The sequence below is a fragment of the Pygocentrus nattereri genome, chromosome 15 (assembly GCF_015220715.1).
Source record: "Pygocentrus nattereri isolate fPygNat1 chromosome 15, fPygNat1.pri, whole genome shotgun sequence".
NCBI lineage: Eukaryota > Metazoa > Chordata > Actinopteri > Characiformes > Serrasalmidae > Pygocentrus > Pygocentrus nattereri.
In genome coordinates, this window is record NC_051225.1 from 34105708 (window position 1) to 34120065 (window position 14358).

A 14358-nucleotide genomic window follows, 5' to 3' on the forward strand; every position below is an offset into this window, starting at 1 on the left:
TGTTTTATCTGTCACAGGAGTAGTGGTCACCATTCTGCTGTGCAGTGTTGCTTTGCCAAACATCAAAAACATAAAAAAAAGGTGAAGTAGTGAATGGAAGTCATTAAAAGGTAACATTACCAGTGATCTCATTACAAACGGCAACATCTGTAGTACGCAAAACATGAGATATGTCTGAGGCATTTTAAAAACAAGATATTGGGCTGTTGAAGTGAAAATGTAACTCTTTGGTCACCAAAGGTATGTGAGGAATAAAAAAGAGCAGCATTTGATGAAAAGAACACCTTGGCAACTGTTAAGCAGGGCTTGGATCTAATTTGCTTTGGGGTTGAGTGGTACAGTAAGCACTGCACAGGTTAAAAGAAATGGATTCCTCTAACTATCAGCAAATTCTGGAAGCAGATGTGACAGTTAAGAAACTGAAGATGAAAAGAGGCTGGCATCTACAACAGGACAGTGATTCAAAACAAACCTCAAAATCCACTATGAACTACTAAAGCTGAGGATTTTGGAATGGCCTCCACTGTCCTCTGACTTTAACATCACTGAAAATCTAGATCTTAAGCATGTTGCTCATGCAGGACTGACCTAGAGCTAGAAGCATAAAGGCTGAAATTTCTTAAAACAAGAACAGAAATACAACCCCAATTCCAATGAAGTTGGGACGTTGTACAGACATAAATAAAAACAGAATACGATGATTTGCAAATCCTTTTCAACCTATATTCAACTGAATACACTACAAAGACAAGATATTTAATGTTCAAACGGATAAACGTTATTGTTTTTTGCAAATATTCACTCATTTTGAATTTGATACCTGCAACATGTTCCAAAGAAGTTGGGACAGGGGCAACAAAAGACTGGGAAAGTTGAGGAATGCTCAAAAAACACCTGTTTGGAACATTCCACAGGTGAACAGGTTAATTGGAAACAGGTGAGTGTCATGATTGGGTATAAAGGGAGCATCCCTGAAAGGCTCAGTAGTTCACAAGCAAGGATGGGACAAGGTTCATCACTTTGTGAACAACATTGTTGAGAACAATGTTTCTCAACGTGCAATTGCAAGGAATTTAGGGATTTCATCATCTACACTTCATAATATCATCAAAAGATTCAGAGAATCTGGAGAAATCTCTGCAAGTAAGCAGCAAGGCAGAAAACCAACATTGAATGTCCGTGACCTTCGATCCCTCAGGCAGCACTGCATTAAAAACCAACATCATTCTGTAACAGATATTCCCGCATGGGCTCAGGAACACCTTCAGAAAACCATTGTCAGTGAACACAGTTCGTCACTCCATCTACAAGTGCAAGTTAAAACTCTGCCATGCAAAGCGAAAGCCACATATCAACAACACCCAGAAACGCCACCGGCTTCTCTGGGTCCGAGCTCATATGAGATGGGCTGACGCAAAGTGGAAAAGTGTCCTGTGGTCTGACGAGTCCACATTTCAAATTGTTTCTGGAAATCATGGACGTTGTGTCCTCCGGGGAAAAGAGGAAAAAAACTGTCCGGATTATTATCAGCGCAAAGTTCAAAAGCCAGCATCTCTGATGGTGTGGGGGTGTGTTAGTGCCCATGGCATGGGTAACTTGCACCTCTGTGAAGGCACCATTAATGCTGAAAGGTACATACAGGTTTTGGAGCAACATCTGCTGCCATCCAAGCAACGTCTTTTTCAGGGACGGCCTGCTTATTTCAGCAAGACAATGCCAAGCCACATTCTGCACGTGTTACAACAGCGTGGCTTTGTAGTAAAGACTGCAGGTACTAGACTGTCCTGCCTGCAGTCCAGACCTGTCTCCCATTGAAAATGTGTGGCGCATTATGAAGCGCAAAATATGACAACGGAGACCCCGGACTGTTGATCAACTGAAGTTGTACATCAAGTAAGAATGAGAAAGAATTCCGCCTACAAAGCTTCAACAATTAGTGTCCTCAGTTCCCAAACGCTTATTGAGTGTTGTTAAAAGGAAAGGTGATGTAACACAGTGGTAAATATGCCCCTGTCCCAACTTCTTTGGAATGTGTTGCAAATTAAAAATCAAATTAAAAATGAGTGAATCTTTGCAAAATACAATAAAGTTTATCCATTTGAACATTAAATATCTTGTCTTTGTAGTGTATTCAATTGAATGTAGGTTGAAAAGGATTTGCAAATCATTGTGTTCTGTATTTATTTATGTTTTACACAGCATCCCAACTTCATTGGAATTGGGGTTGTATATATACACACATGCTTTTTATATATAATATACTCAATTCTATATATAATGTGAATAAAGCATTGGACCTCACATGCTGTATAAAAAACAAATGTACACTGTGTGTGTGTTCACATTTAGCTGAAGTACTGAAGTATACAGCGTGTTGTGAGACTACTTTATTGACAAGATGCTATCAATCTTTTACTCTGTGCTAGTCTCTTTTGTGTAACTGGAATGGGGTCAAGTGCACTCTAGATTAGAGGGGTTGTACTATTATAATTTGTGACAATAGGAGCTCTTCAGTCTGGACGTCCATGAAGAAGCCCATGTCTATTCTCTAATTCACCCTGCCCATCACTCTTCACACTGATGTCTTCGTTCTATTGCTTTCAAGACTAAGAGATAAACTCCTTGTCATCAAATGTTACCTTGAAAGAACATGCAGGCAGACAAGAAGGTCCACACGGGCGAGTTTTGAGCTTTATCTTCCTATCTATTCATTCTGAAGGCGAAAATAATTACTGGTTATAATAAATGCTGTGCAAAGTGCATAAATTCAAAAAGTCAGAGGTGATTAAACCGATGGAAACCATAGCCACATTGATAAAACAATTTGTTTTCTTCCAAATAAAAGAGAAAATGTTTACAGAAATTTGACAATGATGTTTTCTATTGTTTCTCCTCATTCACTTAGTTCAATAAGATATTTGCTATAGAAAAAAATAGATCAGTTAATAGTGAATTTCCCCGGTTGTCTTCTGATGTGCTGTAAGTTCCCTTTTCCTTCTCATGAACTACAATTAAGTTATTCTCCAAAGGTACAAATGCATACCCATAAAAAATAATTACAGACTAATTTAGGGTTATTTTCGCATAAGAAACTTTCAAATAATGAATGAATGAATAAATTATAAACTGGAGTTACTGTCATTAATTAACAACCATTTAGCAGCCACACAAATGAAAGAGGTCACATGAACACATGTAACCCAGAAATGAGGAGACACCGATGCTGACAGCTAGCCAGTGAAAGGGTTAGCTGGGATAGCTGGCTGTGGGACGGCTCCTCTGGGGGAGGTAGTGCCCCTGAGGGCTGCCCTGAGGCAAAGCACAGGGAATGATCCTTCAGACTGATACAGAGAAGACAGTAAAACCAATGGCTGAACCTCGGTACTGCTTTCTACTTTCTTTCCTAACATTACAAGTGAGTACAGTAAACACTGACAAAACAGCACACAGGGAACCAGAGTGATCCACACCGAGAAACTCCAGACAAACAAAGTACCTGCAACTGGAAATCCACATTCTGGAATTAAACCACGACTGAAACAAACCCAGAAAGCCTTGATTGATTAGGCGATTTTAAAGCAGTACATTTCAGAAAACAAAACAAAAAGAGTTTCTCATATATTGACACAAAACGTTGCATCTCCATTTTACAGTTTACCTTTTAATAATTAAAAAGCACCAGCTGTTCTTTATTTTGTGTGTAAATTTCATGATGAATGGACAAATATAAACGGTCCAGAATTTCATTGGAAAAGTGTCTTGTTACATTGACTCTAGGTCTTTTTTAGGGAAAATATCCAATTGCAATTTTTCTGACCAGTACTGTGATTGCGATTTATATGCAGAGATTTTCTATAGATTGATTTCAAGGCCTGTTTTTGACCAAGAAGAGGAGAATATCCACTTTTTCTGAATCGTGAATGAATCTTGCACACTGAGTGTGTCAGACTACCAGTTAGTTGTGAGGGTTGTGATGTCATGGGTGCTTAGTTGCTTATGATTGGTCTAACTGATTTACAGGCAGTTCACGTGTTATTATTATTATTTTTTTTTTCTATTAACATTTTTTTTTCTATTTAAATAAAAGATGACATTCATGATGATGTATTACAGAATATAAACTGCAGTGCTTGTGATTTGGAACTTGCACTGTTTCTAATTGTGATTGTAATGTAAAAATTGATTAAACGTTCAGTTTAAACCTACAACGGTACCAAACATGGTTTTACTCCAACAGTGAAGATATAAAATACGTATGATATTGCACAATATTGTACAGTGTGATAATGTTTGAATATCCCTGTAAATGTTTTAAGCATCTGAGAAACCTAAGATTTAAAAAGCAGTTTATCTGGGAATTTATTTTCTCAACCTAATATTAGAATGAATACAAATATCATAATGCAGTAAGTAGTCATTTTATGTCTCATCTTCACTGAACCATTTTCAAAACTTTCGTTGAGGCAGCCCAATATTATTTGTTATTATCATCCATAATACCAGGTTTGGCTGATCGGTCCTTCTTTAAATAAAATCACTGTTCTGGTGATGACATGTAAAACATCCAGAAAGAAGAAACCTGGATCCAATCCTTTATTCTTTACCCAGCTCACTAGATATAAACTACATTTCAGAAAGCAAGACTTTCTTGTTACTGTTTGTTTGTGTTCATTCTAATGATGATACTAATAACGATTATAGAATTTTTTCAGACAAAATTATACTTACTGTTGAGGTAAATGGATTTAAACAAACTGCTAAGGTGTCTAAGAATTTTGCACAGTACTGTATCTATTTTAATTATTTGCTATTTTAATCAAAAATAAGGCTTAAAAGAATAATAAGAATAATTACTATGGTATGTGGGCATAGAGATGAGCATGGCTGTTTGAATATATGCACATGCAGGGCTCGATTTGAGGGTGGGATGCAAGGGAATGTCATTCCCCAAGATAAATAATGTCATTATTTTTATTATCTGACACCACATAACAGTATATGTATTATGATTCCATCCATGTTTTCAAGATTCAACCTTGGCATATTGAGAATATGTTTTGTTTGAACTTAACCTAAGTGCACCCCCCCCTACATTACAATTTAATGAATACAGGGAACACCCATCAAGTAGAATGGTAACATGTAGAGTTGTATTTAAAAATATTTCAAACAAAAAGAGAAACTGTAGCATTTTAAACCATGTACGCCTACACCACAATGGTAAATCTCTTAATCGTCAGGCAAAGATCACCTGCTCTGCCCGCTGCCTGCAGTAAATGACTATAATACAATGCATGTGCATCCAGGTTTTCATTTTTTATTCACAAAAATCACAAAACATTTCTCAAAGGTAAATTTGACGGTCTGCATCTGTTCGCAACCATTTCGGCTGTTGAAATGCTCGTCCCCAGAACAAATAAAAATGAACTTGCTTCAAACACGGAGGAGAAAAAAGCCACATCTGAGGAATTGTGAACATCCAAGAAAAGAATTCAGTACAGCTGTTGCCGCCTGCTAATTCAGCATGGCTCCACATAAGGGACACCTGACTGACAAGCTGGAAACTGGGCAATATTTTTCTGCTCAATAACTCCTGATATAGCACTGCACTTCAAATTTGAACAGCGAGAAGTTTGTGCTTTAAGGTGTATCTCAGTAGAATAGCATGGTTTTAACTCTTTAGCGGCTTTGTATTGAAGGCTGACTGTTGATTTATCACTAATTAAAATATAGGTCATTTAGATTTTCTTTCTGATGATGTCTTTTTGCCTTCTGCTAGAAGGTTGAAGTACATTTCTCTTTTCTAAGTTCTACTGAACATATACCAGCCATGTACGTCACTTAAATCAAGTATTAATGTTTAACCCTTTTTAGTAGTACTCTTAAGTATTCTTAAGTATTGTGTTTAATAGCTATATGTTATTGTAGCAGTTGTAAAGGATTGTGTGATATGAAGAAAGCTTCAGTTGATCTATTTTATTTCAGCCTGCTTTGATTTGCTTTATCATTGCTCATTAGCAGCTCAGCACTACACTTAACACAGAAGACTAACAGGGTCCTGGTTATGGGGGATAATATTAACATTCAGAATGTCCACTAGGGTCCTACAAAAAGAGGCTAATGCAGAAAACTTATAGTAATGCTAACTTCTGCTAGATTTCTTTAGGTTATGTAATTTCAAGTTGGCTGTGGTGTACAATCACAACCTATGGCATTTATTCCCATATGCAAAGTTCTGGGTGCCCTGGCCAAGTTAACACATATTCTACAGAAACCACACTTCTTTTAACAGACCACACATTTTAATGCAAAATTACTGTTTATTTGTTGAATTTAACATATTGATGAAAAAACAATTACAAATGGGCTGTGTAAAAGTTATGGAAAATGTTATATTTATTTTTTCCCCAAAAAACTAGAAATTGTCCACTGAAATTTGCAGAAGAATGCCATACTTACATTTCCCCTGTAAAAGATGTGTTAACTAGTTTTCACTTAGAAAATAAAAAATGTATTTTGACTGCAAGTATTAAAATTAATTTCCACTTAGTTTGGGAAAAAAACTGTGATTTTATATTAAAATTAAAATTTTACATTTGTACAAATACATTAACTCCTTCAGTAAAGACGGAACATTAAACTTCTCTGGATATTATCATTGGAGGCTGTTAGCGATCTGCTGAGCTGTTCAGCCTAATCTAATGAGGGCAGAATATATACTGGTTACATAGGCTATAAATTATTGACCATGTGAACACTATCACTAAGTGTTACTTTTCAAAGCTCTTTTGGGAGATCAGCATGACAAAGTTCTCAGGTGTGAATGGGAAATAATTACAGAATGGGATATGTTACCACAAACAACATCACGGCTGTGAGTGGTTGCAGTGAGTGCAGTAGATCATCATGTAGAGCTAACAGATTGGAGAGCAGTGCATTGTGAGAGAAAATGGCGGAGGGGAAAATAATACTGTATCAACAACAATGAAATATTGATGATAATCATGGGATTTACATAAAATATACACAGCATGCCTGCAATTACTTTTATTATAATCACTTCCACTCATTATACTGTATTGTGTTTTTTTTGTTCTTTTTGTTTTAGATACATTTTTATCCTAACACACTCCTTGTAAACTTCCACCTGTGGGTTATAAAAATACATTTTCTTATAGCAATTTATGCTAGTGGTGTAACTCAGTGCTGTTTTGGCTAAGAGCATCACAGGGTGCTTTCCAGACACAATTATTAGTCCTAAACTAAAGGATTTTCAATGGACCGTCACCAGTGATGGAGTAATTAGGTAGAAACCTGGCTTGAAGTCTACAGAAAATGTGTGAAACGCAGAGATTATTACAAAGATGATGCACTTTATTATAACTTGGAATGCACTGTGAAGCATAATTTCAAAGAAATTCTGTGTGTTCTTGAATTTCTGCATTTTATAGGTATTTTATTGTCAGAAGAATTAAAACACAAACTCCTCTTAAACACCAACTGTCATGTAAATATCACATCTTTATTAGATTAGGTTACACATGCAACGTACATGTGTCCACGGCCATAAAGATTTTATTCAATCTATAATGAATAATGTGTTAATTTATTCATGAGAGCTAAATGTGAATTTCCCCTTCCTCTTGCTGAGATCTCTTCATGGCCATCAGCGCTCAGAGTGAACAGACCGCTGCAGTGTGCTGGGAATATCAATGCGTGTGTGTACGCTGTAATCTTTGCAAGAAAGAAAGGAATTCAGCTCATAATCTTGTGCTTTCTGAACGAATCGGGTTTCTCTTAACATTTGCACATTTTGTGACTGCAATCAAATATTAAAAAAGAGGACAGTGTTCTGATTTATTTGAAAGGATTAAATTAAGAATCGCCATTAGGAGCAGCAAGAAGTGTCTATGCGAGAGCACATGCCACTGTGACTCCTCGAAACAACAAAAAATAAATCTTACCGGGAGCAATGATGGAAAGAGCAGCCAAGAAACCCTTTTGGACAACAATAGGATGGCATTTGTGCCAGTGCAATTTGCAATGAGATCAGGCCTGTGCTATCCATGAGTCATCTATTTTTAGCAGGAGAGACTTCAGCTTATTGAAACTGCTTCCTCTCCATGTCCTACATACTATAGTTAGTAGCAGTGCTATACTTTGGCATGACGAACGGGGCGAGAGCCCTGACCACAATGCACAACGTCTACACAGGAGTGTATCTCTGACATACAGACAGGCCATAACTGTGTGTAGCTTCTAATGGAAGTGTACAGTGCCATGGGGGGAACAAGAAAAGCCTGTACATAGATGTAAACATCTCCAGTCAGAAGCTGCCTGCTATTGCTATTGTCATTGTCATATGAGACTATAAGCAAATATAAACCTTTGGTTCACCAGAAATATACAATTTTCCCCATACCCCAGCATAAGACAAGTTTAATGTTAAAGGTTAATGAAGCAAAATATGAATGGAAGCTTGTAGCCACCAGGTTAGCAATTAGTTGGTCTGAATAATTGTATAATTGTTTCAAACTTTTTTGAGTTGTTAAGTAATCTCAAATAGACTTCCTTGTGTGGTTTCTGACACCGTATGACATACTCTAATCTATAAAAATGGACAAAATATATATGAACTTACTTTTGTTTAAGCTGCAATGTGCACTTCATAGATACCAGCACACTGTACAATGTCAAAAAATAAGCAAATCTCTGAGATTAAATGGATTTGAGGCAACAACGGGAGCACTTTTCATTAGGGATTTAAATGATTAGCTGATTTAATCGCTAGTTGACAAATAAGGAAAGAATTATTCAACCAATGCTATTGATTTCAGTAGGGTGTATCCTTCAATTTAAGGGATGTACTGTGTGTATGTAACTTTAGACTGGACCACAACACAAAAAAAGCAAAGAAAGTTTAGTTCACTCACGGGTGGTGGGCTTGTTGCAGGTGTGTCCATGCCGAAAGTACTGTGGATTCTCCAGGACAGGGAAGCGGCTCATTCCGATGACCACAGCGTCTGGTCCGGCATCTAGCGCGCAGGGTGTGACTATGCCATGGTTAACGTGATGAAGAGGACTGGCAGAGTCTTCCTCACCACTGATCACTGCTACTGGACCTGTGGTGGGAGACAAAACAGGACCATTTAGAACTAATTTTACAAGGTCAATGAACCCAACACTGGCCAAGAGGCTTAAATCCCAAGAGAAATTTTGGATTTGATACAGGTGAGCAGCCTCTTCCAGTCAATAATGTACAAATATCCTTTACTTTTCACTCCTTCAGCTATATTTTAGTGACTACAGATCCCACAGATTCAAAGCCTTAGTTTGACTTTAAAATCAAAAATCCTCTTCGCATTGGCCTCATTCATTTTCAGGCCTTTGGTGCACTGAAAGTCTTTTCAAGATGTTTGAAGATTTCCATGTGATCGGTAGCCAAGAGGCCCATTCAGAATTCTGCAAACATACCAGTTCCCATCAGCATTAAGGCAAAAACACAGCTGCTTTCTGAAATTGCAGTTTCTTCATGTGTACACTCAAGGGGATGATATGAGCATGGTCAAATAAATCAATTACAGGAACTCAATTTGAGGACAAAAAGTGACAAAATACCTTTTTAATAGCAAGTTTGTCATTGGCTTTTTGTGCACTGTTTTGTTTTCTTTGTTCCCTCAGGTAAGTTTGTAAGATGAAATAAAATAAGATTAGCAGATTATACTGTTTTGATATAAATCAGCAAAGAAATAGATGATGGAGAAATAATGGGTAAAAATAATGAACGGATGTACGGATGAATCCATCCACCTTCTCTGATTGGATACACAAGTGAAAGGTTATTAGTGGCACAAACACTTTTAATGGGGTGGGGGAATAGCTCTGTCATGCAAAGCCTTCATCTCTCTCTTGCTATTACTGAACACAAGGCAGACACTGACCCTTGTCGTTATGCAAGCATTTCCATTCCATTTGAACTGCTTTTTTATTTCTTCTTCCTCAAATGTCAGACAAAAATATACTCTAACTACTCATGCACTTCTAGGAAGCTGAGTAAAAATGACAGCCATCATGTTTCCCTTCTCTTCTGGATCCTACATCAGGGTAGACGGCTGATGCCTAGTAACTGGACAATCAGCTGGCTTGGTCTCAGGTCAGCATTATAGGGCACTCACCTTGTCTAGACAGTTGTGGGCTCAACAGTTCCTGCCCTCAAGCCTAGCTGCTGTGCCCCACAGCAAAACACTTAACCCCCGGTTGTTCCAACGCGCTACACTACCTGGATGGCCTTGAGAAAGAGATACCGCTTCTCAGTGGCCTTACCTTTCAAAGCGATAGTTCGAAGGAAAGAAAACATACCTGATTATGTGGTTTCTGACACAATATGACATAGTTACAGACAAAATTCAGGCTCAAATTCAAGACTGCTATGACTATTCTAGCCATGTGATGTCTATTTTTTACAGATAACAATGTCCTACAGTGTCAGGAACTGCATAAGCAAGTAAAAAAAAAGCTTGTAAAATATACATAATATAAGTATAATATGCATAATATATAATATGCAAATGCACTCTGCATAATATGCAAATACATATTATGCATGTTATTTTACAAGTTTTTAGGCATGCAGTTTAACAATATTAATTGGTAGGTCAGGGGAGCACAAGGAATGGTTCTAATACGCATAAGTCGTAACACCCCCAGTTTCACCAATCAGAAATAAGCTACAGGGGTGATATCATTACTGTGCACACCCACCTCCCTCCACAGCTGACAGGAGACTTTTGAAAACTTTATGTGAAACAGTGACATGTTTATGTAACAAAATCTTGATTTTGCCTGGTTAGCATTCATTATGGATTGGTTAGCAATTATTAAACTAAGCAAAACTGATATGGTCTATATCGGCCTTTTCTCCAGGTTAATCTGGGGTGTAAAATGTACACTTGATTCAAACGTGCAAAATTATACATATCCTGCCAGCAAAGCCAAAGGCACACTGGTTCACCCAGTCAGAAAGGCAATATCTCTGGCAATATCATGAGAATGTACGTATATATTCATATTCTTATGCTGGAAAGTATTGTTCCCAAGTGAGTCCTAGGACAGTAATGGGAATTTTATATTTCTTTAAGCAACAAACTGCAAAGTAACACTTTTCTTAAACCCTTCTACACTGACATAACCATGCCAGAAACATGGCATGGCAGATGTCATATGCTGTCATGAGTTGCCAGATTTTGTTCAGTAATATAACACTGTCACGTTACCATTACCGGCTAATTGTAATGACCAATGTCATATTGACTGATGTCATGACAGCTTATGTCACATGATATTTTTGCTAAATGTACTTTAGTTGACATTAAGCATTATGACATCTGCCATGACAATTACAAATAAAGGTAACATGGCACTTATAATTAAATGTGATGACTCATGACAGCATATGTCATCTGCCAAGACAAGTTTATAACATGGTTATGTCAGTGATATGGAGTAGGGTTCAAGTGCCACAAAATCTAGCAATGTCATTACTGACCAGGATACAACATAACAGAAAAAGGCCCTTTACAGATGTACCTTAAAAATTCTTTTAGGCTTTGTTCACATTACCAGACTCAAGAGGCACACATCCAAGTTTCTGCCTTAATGTGGTACAGATGTGATGTTTTCAGAGGTATGTGGACACACACATCTGATCTTTTCAAAGAGCGCTCCTAGACTGGATACGTGTTTGATTCATGGCCATGCGACTTTAATGAGAATGCTCAGATTGGAGCTCAACAACCACAGAGCAATGAGGCTTGCAATGTGAACAAAAAAGTGTTACACCTTCCCCATATAAGCTTCCATTACCTGTTAATTAGTGAAATGCTATTTTTCCAGACTTTTCTGACTGTAACAAGCGTGCAGTTTCCTACAGTACGACAGTACTTACGCTGCATCTGCACAGGAAATGCCAATGTTCCTAACATTTGGCTAGCTGTACTAGTTACTTGTGTTGTGATGTGGTAACCTAATCAGAGTTCTGGCTTTAAACCAGTGTGTAATGTTACAATCAGAAATGTCTTATTGGAAAGAGAGAAGTTTGCCCCGTTACACGTGTAATTACAAAAACTGAAGCTACATTTACATAAGCTGTATTACTAATATTAATACATCACCAGTATTTACATTGCTGTTGCATGTACTGTTAATGTGTGACTACACAGTTATTAGAGACACTCAATGTAAAGTGGGTCCTTGCTTGTTTTTGTTGTTTTAAATGCTGTACAGATGTAGCAGATTTCCCTAAAGATGAATCAAAGTCATTGGCTTGGCAGGAGCAGTGCAGAGTGTCATTTCTCACAAGGACAGTAAATGTCACACACAAAGTAAATCCTAAGGTTAGATATTGCTAACACTTCGGTTTACTGTTGTACTAACTGTTCCTTTGTGTTTTCAGTTAAACGTTACAGTAGTAGAGACTGGGGTGAAAAAAAGCCGTCAATATTTATGGTCCTTCGCAAAGCAGGCCTCTGAAAATTTATGGCTTCTCCATCAGCCCTATTGTTCATTTTGTTTATGGTGGTAAAAAGAGTAGCAGAGATGAAGAGTAAGAGAAGAAATGTGTTTCTGTTCACATAAACCCAAATCTAAGAGGCTTGCCTCATTTCTGGTCTTTTTTATTTATGTTCAAATCTAATGAAATCTGTATGTTGTACAGATATCATAATACACTATACATATTCATGGAAGGAACGATGGAGGACAAAAGAATGGATTCAACAGAAATCGGATATATAATCCCAAAGGTAAAATATACAGTCGACCACTAAGGAGCTTTGAAGAACATGCTCATTGCTACCGTTCATCTGAATGTATTTACAGCAGGACAGAGTCAAAGAAAGTTCAACATTAGCATCTAGGTACCAAGGAAACCCTCTGGTGTACCGTATTTCAAAGGAGGAAAGTTCCTATCTAAATTAAACATCTTGTATGTTTCAGCTAATGTAATTGATCCAAATTAAGGTCTCACAAATGTGCATTACACTTGACAAATGACACATATAAGAATGGTAGATCTTAAAATGTCAGTGAGAGAGAGTCTATGGAGATGAGCTATGTGTATGTAAAAGAGAAGCCTAACATGAAATCACATGCAATATAAATGCCTCATAGAAGTATAGAGCCACTCTGAGTCTAGCAGCTTTTCCCATTGTCAGAAACAGCAGCAAACCCTCCAGCCTGGAAGCGATGGAGGCTATATTCAGGTCTCATCTGTCAGTTCTCAGCCAGTTAAACAGAAGGCGCTAGAAAGCTGATAATACAGCATCATTCGAGGCATTTGGGTGGTGTACGCCGATTGAGCTCAGGCCATTAAACATTTACCTTTTATTACCGGCTCACAGGGAAGGAGCGGAAAAAATGAGATCTTTCTGATGCCCACTGTAAAGCTGCCATCGATCAGGCCCTGGAAGTGCCTGGAGACGCCGCCGCTCCAACAGAGCAGAGCAAACTCCCTCCACTGAATCACATTCAGCGCTCACAGCGTCATGTCCCCGGCAGCACAAAAAACACATTTAGCCTATTGTGTGCTTAAACTGGAGCAGAATCTGCTTCTTAAGGAGCTATTTCTACAGAGAGTGCAGAGGTAAACACACACAAGGATTGGACATATCCCACTAGCAAAGCCACAGGCACACAAGGCCATCCAATCACAATGCTCAATTTCCCTGGCAATATCATAAGAATGTATATACATGTTAATCTGTGCGCTGGAATGTATCATTCCCTAATGAGTCCTGTGAAAATAATGAGACTGTTATTTCTTCAAGCAGCAAACAGAATGTGGTGAACCCTGACATGACCCTGCCATGTCACGTGCTGTCATGAACTGTTATGACAGATTTCATTCGGTAATATATAACAGTAATAAAACAGTATCAGTGTGTCTCTATTACCAGCTAAAGCCCTGTTCAGATGGGATTAGTTTTACATGATGAGGTGGGATAATGCCAGTTTACCACATGATGTCTAATGCTTATGACCAATTCACATGGGATGAAAATCAATACACTATATTTTAGCTGGTTTTCCGTTTATCTTAACATATTTAAACATTTATTTTGCTGTCTTCCGTGAAACTGTGTCATTAGCATTATCATTAGCTTGGGAATTCACAGCCATTAATCAACATTACTGCATAAAAACACTGCATAAAAAAGTGGGACAGTACATATCAACTTGATACAAGCCATACGTGAACGCTTCTTTGTGCCTCCATACTTAAGACGCTCCTTTTCCACAAGACATAGTAGCGTTTTTCCAAGATGTCGATTCCTCTGGATGACTCTTAACTTGAGGTTATTA

At 37.7% G+C, this 14358-nt stretch overlaps 1 protein-coding gene across 2 annotated transcripts in view; it reads right to left on the minus strand.

The window, feature by feature from the left end:
• ntrk3b (neurotrophic tyrosine kinase, receptor, type 3b) overlaps nucleotides 1-14358 on the minus strand; it is a 140187-nt gene that overhangs the window by 18939 nt on the left and 106890 nt on the right. For both annotated transcript variants that reach the window (XM_017699525.2, XM_017699523.2), the window contains one exon: nucleotides 8934-9122. In XM_017699525.2, the coding sequence (XP_017555014.1) occupies nucleotides 8934-9122 (189 nt within the window). The remainder of the gene's footprint in view (nucleotides 1-8933; nucleotides 9123-14358) is intronic.